Source organism: Vicia villosa, unplaced genomic scaffold (assembly GCF_029867415.1).
Source record: "Vicia villosa cultivar HV-30 ecotype Madison, WI unplaced genomic scaffold, Vvil1.0 ctg.000881F_1_1, whole genome shotgun sequence".
NCBI lineage: Eukaryota > Viridiplantae > Streptophyta > Magnoliopsida > Fabales > Fabaceae > Vicia > Vicia villosa.
In genome coordinates this window covers 88,082-95,986 of record NW_026705397.1, presented here as the reverse complement: position 1 = coordinate 95,986, position 7,905 = coordinate 88,082, and the positions used below count along the sequence as shown (strand labels likewise).

The window sequence follows — 7,905 nt, the reverse complement described above, 5'->3', positions numbered from 1 at the left end:
AAATTATGTTGTCATCTATATGTGTATGCATGACTCAATAAAATATTTGTAAAAAACCGAACCAAATCGCATTAGTTTGGTTTGGTTTGGTTCGGATTTTTTTTAAAAGTCAACCGAACCAAACCAAACCGCACAATTTTTTCTCTTGCGGTTCGGATGATTTTTTTCGTCAAAACCGCCCAAACCGCACCGCGAACACCCCTACCCAAAACGCTATACATTAAAGAGGTGTCGCTTTTTATGCACAAATACATTAAACAGATTGTAAATATTGAGGGAGAGGATCGAGCTATTTCAGCTTTGCTTAGTAAAGGAGAGGAAAATCATACATTTTCTGCCAAAAAATTATCAAATAGTTGAAGGAGTATAAAGAGTCATACACAATGCTATTAGGGAAAAAAGAATATTTTGATGCAATTCATAAATCTCTTATTCCTTGAGTTAGCGGTTCAATACCAAAGGAAAAATGGACGTGTTTCCCTTAAATGAGTCGTCTTATAGCAAGTGCATATAATAGAGTGTGTATTGATCTAACAAAATACATTTTCTCGAAAACATTTTTTCACTGTAGTTTGTCCCACCTCAAAATCCAACTGATCATATTATGTGTATTGGATGACTTTCAAAATCACTGCATTTTGTTCATGTTTATTTGAAATTGGTATGCCCTATACCACTCACTTCCGGGTGGACAACTCATTCAACAAGGAAATCTCAAACTCGGCCGGATCATTTTTTGGATAGGAAACAAGAGTTCACCAAGTTAAGCGAGATTGAAAGAGAATCAAATAAATAAAAGTCAAAGGCGGAATCACCCCATAGATATAGATTTAGACAGTGACACATGTTTCATTTCATTTTAGTTTTTACACAATAATGCATTTTATGTGGTTAGACACATTTTGTATGTAATCTTGGATTAATGTTAAAGATGTCAAATGTATACATTTTCATAGATCTCAATGTATGTTTAATTTCCCAAAATTTTCTTCATTTTTGTTTTCTATAACAGGTTTTGTTTCTAAAATAGGTTCTGTGTGAACAATATAGGGTGAATATGGAAATACATTTCCGAATACACCACAAATGTTTAAAAAATTACTAACATGGATTTATTCGAAAAATGGATTTTCGAACTCACCCTAATTTTACTAAACGAAGCAAGGTGTATCTAGAAGTACATCTTCAGATTATCCCTTGAGACATGATTGTGTTTGAAAAATTCATATTAATCTAAAACTTGTATAAATATGGGTGCCACTAAACTTGTTAGCACAAACACACAAAAAATACAAAATGTCTTAGTATGCATATTTCACTTTTGTCTTCTTCAACGGCGTGAAACCCTTCTTAAATTTATGTTCTTAGATATCACCCGTCTTGTCAATCTAAAATCAAAACTACATAATTCATACCCAAACAATTGAAGAGTTATGAAACTCTATTATCACCCGCCATCTATTGATAGCGATGAGAAGATACAGTTATCAAAGTTTTAGCTAAAGACAAATGAAGATTTATCTGTTATGTGAAGTGCACTTTAGTGTTACGAAACAAATGTCCGATTGAGTTGGATGCGAAGATTGCAAGATCGACCAGAGATATTTTAAAGATGTTGAAACGTCCAACTTGATGATGAGATATATTGTTCGATTTACGTTAATAATTATCTATGGAATATTTATTTTTTATATATGTCAAATTATTGGTGTTAATTTATCTCTATTTCTATATTTTTATATACAAAATATTGAAAATATAAAAATTCTCTTATTAGTAAATTTCAAAATTCTCTTTTCCCCTTATCCTCCTCTCTATATCATCCCTTCCCAAATTCACTCTGTGTGGCCTCTATCTCTCACAATCTTCACCCCAACAGTATCCAACCATGGCTATATGCATGGGTTTCAACATAGCAACCGCATTCAAATCCCTTTCCATTTCATCCTCCTCCTCCTCCTCATTATCATCATCTTCCTTTCTATCCGGTTCCTCCACTCTCCGTTTCACTCCATCACCATCTCTCCCGCGGATTCATAGGTCAGCACTCATCATCCGGAACGCTCACAAGAAGGGAGCCGGAAGTACCAAAAACGGCCGTGACTCCGCCGGAAGGCGTCTCGGAGTTAAGGTTTACGGTGACCAGGTCGCTAAACCTGGTTCTATCATCGTTCGCCAACGCGGAACCAAGGTGTGTGTGCCACTCATTCTTATCTCTTTTGAATTTTGAATTAGGGGAAAATCAATTAATTGTCATGAATTTTATATGAATGTGAAATTATTTACATGTTTTATCAATCACAAGAAATTTGTAACTAACTTGCAACTAATAAGTAACTCTCATCTAGTGTAACTAATTTGTAACTAACTTGCAACTAATTTGTAATTGATGCTAATATCTCTAAACACATACAGACTTGTTTTTCAAAGGCGTCGGTGCTACGTAGTGTTTTATTGTTAGGATTGATATTGTGGGTGAATTGAAAGAAACTGGAAATGGAATGGTGTGTAATTTGTGTTGAATAATTTGAAGATGTGGTTACTAGAGAATTATGAATTATGATTGGATGGGATGTGTGAGTCTGATGCATTTCGTTTTAATTCCCTTAATCCTTTGGTTCTCAGTTAAGGAACTCTGTTTAATCCGGTTTTAGTCTATTAAGGACGGACACTAGAAGCACAATACCGATGCTGACATGTTGACACCGGTAATAATTTGAAAAAAAAATAAATTAAACGTATTGGTGTCGATTTTGGATATTGACCCACAAACACATTTTTTCAGAGGTGTGAGGTGTTGGTGCTATAGAGGTTTTAATTCCCTTGATCCTTTGGTTCTCAGTCAAGGAAGTCAAGGAACTCTGTTCATCTAGTTCGGGTCAGCTAAGTAAAATATGACTAATGATTGTTTCAGTTAGGATTTCAAGATATAATGTTTTGAATTTGATTATGGATTTTAAGATATCCTATGGGTAAGTTACTATTCATACAATTAGTCCAAACATTATCAAATTGCGGTTATTCCGCCATCCCATTTTTAGAGTCGGCCGCTCCACTCCACTATCTAAGATTGATAACTCTGTCTCCGGATCGATCTTTAACCAAAGAAAAGTTCATTATTAATTAGGTAGTAGGAATATATAGTTAATAGCCTTAGTTGATTGAGAAAGAATGTAGGAGTGGAAGTTTGTGGTTTAATGTGGTTTTCTGGTGTGAGTTTTCAACTATGAAGCCCTGATTCTTATACAATAAGTAGACACGATATGGCTATATTTTAATTTAAAAAAAGTATAAATGCACAACTTATAAAAATCACTAAAAATGATGATTAAAAATGATTCACATTACTAAAATGATTAAAACCATGACAATTACGTATCTTTTCCGAATCAATTAGAATACTGCAAAAAGAACTACATTAGTACCATCCAAAATAAATTTGGGCTTCATAGAATTCTCTAATATTTTCACTACTTAATACTTGACACTAGTTGCGTGTACCTATGACATTCAGCCACATCCCAAACATATCAGCGACGTTTGTTTACAAAAAATTAAAATTCATTTCCCGGTTCCAGGTACGTATCAGGCTGTATCGATGTTGGATAGTGTCAGATACGTTACTTTGGCAGTTTTGAAGTATTGGGGCTTTAGAGGTTTTCAATGATGAATGGAGCTTTTATAACTTATGCACTGTTGTGGACTAAGTCTCTCTGAACAAGTAGCTATAGCCTGCTAGCCTTGAACTTTGCAGATTGGGATTAAGAATTTCACATAACTTAGTCAGTTTAGTTTTATCAATAGTGGACTATAGCTCCCGAATAATAGGGAGATAGGGTGGCAGTCTCTGCTAATAGTTAATGAAGCACGGAGTGGTTTGCTATAGCGGCAGTAGCATTTCACAACCGCAAAACTGCTAAATGCTTTATAAAGAAGAAAAAACTTGTTTAGTAAAATATTTATCTGAACTGTCTCCTTGGTATGCAAGGTCAATAAGAACGAGCAAAGAATGTCTACTTTCGTATGAGCTAGAAATCCATATAAAGTAGAACTAAGAACGAATAATCTCTTTTGAATCATAAATAGTCTCTTTTGAATCGTTGAGCCACATTGTGTAATTAACTATATGGGATTGCTACTGAATCTTTTGATTGTTACTCAGTATGGTAAAACTATAAGCTATTCCATAACTTTTATTCCACACTTTTTAAGTTCTAATTATGTTTTTTTTGCAAAACTTGAAGTTTCATGCAGGAAAGAATGTGGGAATTGGTAAGGACCATACAATTTTCTCCCTGATTGATGGAGTTGTTAAATTTGAGAAATATGGACCTGACAAGAAAAAGGTAATGCTCTTTCGCAGCTTGATTCATGTGGCCTATAATCCTAAAGTACAAATTAACTTACTAATAAAGTTGTAATAATATGACAGATCAGTGTTTACCCACGAGAAGTTACGCCTCCAAACCCCGATAGCTATAGAGCAAGGAAGATAGAGTACTTCAGGATGAGGCGTGAGCGCAAAAAAGCTGCAAAAGAAAGAAGAGCATTTCGACCGCAGCTGATTCTCGCTTCTGCTGATGATGCTGCTGATGATGCCGCATCAACTAATGTAGATTGTTGATTCTATACTTCATTCACTTCTATGTAAAATTTAGCAGTCTTCTGTTGTTTTTCTTCTGTGTATCTGTTAAAACCTTAGCATTGTACTATTGAATTTGGTTGAGCACTGAGTAACCACTATCTGTTGGTTCTGCAGTGATGGAAATTGATTTTAAATGAATTAATTATGTAAAATTGATTATGGTTAAAAATGATTTATATTTGAATACATTCATGCAGAAGTGAGTCAACAGGAAGTTTCGGTGTAAAAATCATGCTCATAAAAGCTATAGAGCCTACTTTCGACTAGAATCAGTTTTGAAGGTCATAATCAATTCAATTTTACTTTTGATGAGTGAAACACATCAAAATCAATTTTACACCTTAAAAATCGCTTTTTACCTCTTTTAAAATGGAAAGCTCACATATATTGCTTCAAGTCTATTGTGAATTTTTATTATGATTTTGGTGTTTTTCACACACACACACAATAAGGCACCTGAGTTGCATATTAACAATTTTTCATTTGATCAAATTTGAAATGCATCTTGATCTAAATCTACTAAACTTTTAGGTAGTAACTTTCTCCAACACTTCAGAGACAAACTCGCATTCTTATTCATTCACTTCATGGAAAAATTATAGCGAATTTGTTTATTAACAAGCATCGAAAACTACTAATCATCATCGAAAAACTCTGAGCGAGTGATTTGTTCGGGTGAATCCTCCATCAACCATAAGATTCTCTCCACTTATATACTTTGCATCATCACTCGCAAGAAAAAGAACAGCATTAGCCACGTCATCAGCAGTTAACTCTACACCCTGCAAGTTCGCGTTTTTCCCGACGAAAGAACGAAAACCCTCCATCGCATCCTCGGTTCTTTCCTCCTCGGGCAAATGAGCCAAAGCCAAACCTGTTGCAACACAATAAGGCGACACGCAGTTCACTCGTATTCCGTGGTTCCCCAATTCAGCTGCTACATTCTTTGTTATCCCCCACACAGCATGCTTTGAGCCTGTATATGCATGAGGCCCTACTCCTCCTAAGGAACTTGCAACACTTGAGATAGAAATTATTGAGCCACTTTTCTTTGGGATCAGAAAATGAGCAGCATGTTTCATTCCATGGAAAACACCTTTCACATTTATGTCAAATACTTTGTCGAATTCGGACATGTCCACGTTGCGGATATCAGGACAAGGTGCTCCGGAAATTCCAGCATTGTTAACCATGATGTCTAGAGTGCCGAATTTACCAACAGTATTGTGTACTGCATCCGAAACATCAGTCTCTACCGCAACATCACAATGAACGAAATAAACATTTTCCGGATCATGGAAAGAATCACAGAGCTTCTGTCCAAGATCGTCTTGGACATCGGCTATACAGACTTTAGCACCGTGGGAATGGAACAGGCGGACAATGCTTTCTCCGATCCCGGAGGCACCACCAGTTACCACTGCCACTTTGCCTAATAACCTGAGAGAAATAACAGAGAAATTCGGCTCAAATTAACTTTTTTACATTATAGGTAAAGCAATGCAATGAAATGCACAATCGATTTTATCTAACTAGCTTAAATTTCTTGAAGATGTTTCGGGCCTTCATCTGGCCAAAGTAGCAATGAAATGTACATACCAAAAATAGATGCTACTTTATTCAGATGACGGCCCAAAACATCCCGTTTATTAGTTGTTATACTTGAATTTTCCGCTTAATCAAGATTTGAACTCCAAACACATTCGATCAAACCAGCTATCAGGTCATAACACTATATAAAGCAAGTAATGTAGCAACTCGATCCATTCCGCTAACGAATTCCGCTTCCTCCTAACAAACTAACCACTAAAATTTGCCTATAAAAAAAAAAACCAGAAATGGCCTTGAAGAAGCCCCTAAGTCCATTATGTAATCTTGCAGGTTGAATGCCAGATTTGAGGGCTTGCAAGGCGGACTACCGCACAGGGTCCAAAACTAAAAAAGACCTCATAAAATATTTGTCACTGTTAAAGTATGATCAAATACGGTCTCTATTTGTTTCGCCGTAGATAAATCGTGACTAATCTACACACGGCCTCCAAAAACATATGACGGCTCCGATCATCATATTACATATAAGGCCTATAAATGAAAACAATCATAAATCAATTTGAACCCAATACACATTGATATAGATCTGAGATTAAACTAACAATGAAAGAACAATGAATATCTGACAGTAACAAATTTTTTTTATCAAAGATTCTTCTGTTAAAAAAAGAGATCAAATTCAAACAAGATCAATACAATTTGCAAAAACATAACCTCAGTAAATCTTTGTTGTGTCTTTTATTTATCAAACAAACTTAGTCAACTAACTGTTATCAAGTCAAAAGCTGACCAAAAACAGTTACCACAAAATTGCATGTATGAAAGAGATTTAAAACATAGAAAACAAGAACTATGAAGAACAAAGTAATGTTGTGAAGTGAATGTTACCTTTGTGCTGGTGGAGCAGGAGTTGAAGCATTGATTGTGGTTGACATGGTTAAGATGTGTGAAGTTTCTCTCTCTTGTTCTACAGTTTGTTTGTTCTATCTTTTTCTTTCTTCTTTTTCATGAATTCTACATTCTATTCTATTTGAGTGGGTTCTTTTAAAATGTGACGTTTTTGCTTTTCATTAAAATTGGAATAATGCATGAAAAAAGCTATGTTTTATCTTAGATTTATTTTGAAAAAAAAAAAGAAGTATTAATTAATATAGAAATTAGACACTTATTATCAATAAAGGTAATGAATGCAAAGGTATCTATATTAGGTCCACATATGTTGCGATAAGGATATATAGGTGGTTCTATATGATAGTATAAAGAATCTTTTATTAAAGTATTAAATGAAATGGAAAAAAACAAATAAGATAATAAGACTAATATTAAAAGATAAATAGACTAATAATGAAATATAATGACAGTAATCTTTCTTTATCGATTCCCTCTAATTTTCAAAAATTTGACGCAACCGTGTTCTGTTGTGATGGTAATAAAAGTTCAAATTCAAATGAGTTTAACTTCTCTTTTTTAAAAAGATTATGTAGTCTACTTAGAGTTGATTTGGACATCATGTTTGATTAATTTCATCGTTTTGCATTTATACTTTGTAATTTTACTTCTTACTTTATGACTTTGATACTTAAGGTTAAATTCCCGTGTCATCTTGGAGATTTTAGACCTATTTCCTTGACATGATCCTTGTACAAGCTCATGGCTAAAGAGTTGACCATTAAACTTGGGTTGATGGAGAAGTTCATTTCCCCTAATCA

The 7,905-nt window shown here is 34.5% G+C and overlaps 2 protein-coding genes across 2 annotated transcripts; one reads left to right on the top strand and one right to left on the bottom strand.

The window, feature by feature from the left end:
- Positions 1–1,796: 1,796 nt before the first annotated feature.
- LOC131631925 (large ribosomal subunit protein bL27c) lies at positions 1,797–4,831 on the top strand. Its single transcript, XM_058902686.1, has 3 exons — positions 1,797–2,191; positions 4,245–4,346; positions 4,433–4,831. The coding sequence occupies exons 1-3, from the start codon at positions 1,889–1,891 to the stop codon at positions 4,622–4,624; spliced, it is 597 nt and encodes a 198-aa protein (XP_058758669.1). The 5' UTR covers positions 1,797–1,888; the 3' UTR covers positions 4,625–4,831.
- Positions 4,832–5,196: 365 nt separating this feature from the next.
- LOC131631924 ((+)-borneol dehydrogenase 2) lies at positions 5,197–7,257 on the bottom strand. Its single transcript, XM_058902684.1, has 2 exons — positions 7,085–7,257; positions 5,197–6,085 (listed from the first exon to the last, which is right to left on the bottom strand). Exons 1-2 carry the CDS (start codon positions 7,129–7,131, stop codon positions 5,287–5,289), a joined length of 846 nt encoding a protein of 281 aa, XP_058758667.1. The 5' UTR covers positions 7,132–7,257; the 3' UTR covers positions 5,197–5,286.
- Between the last annotated feature and the right edge of the window lie 648 nt (positions 7,258–7,905).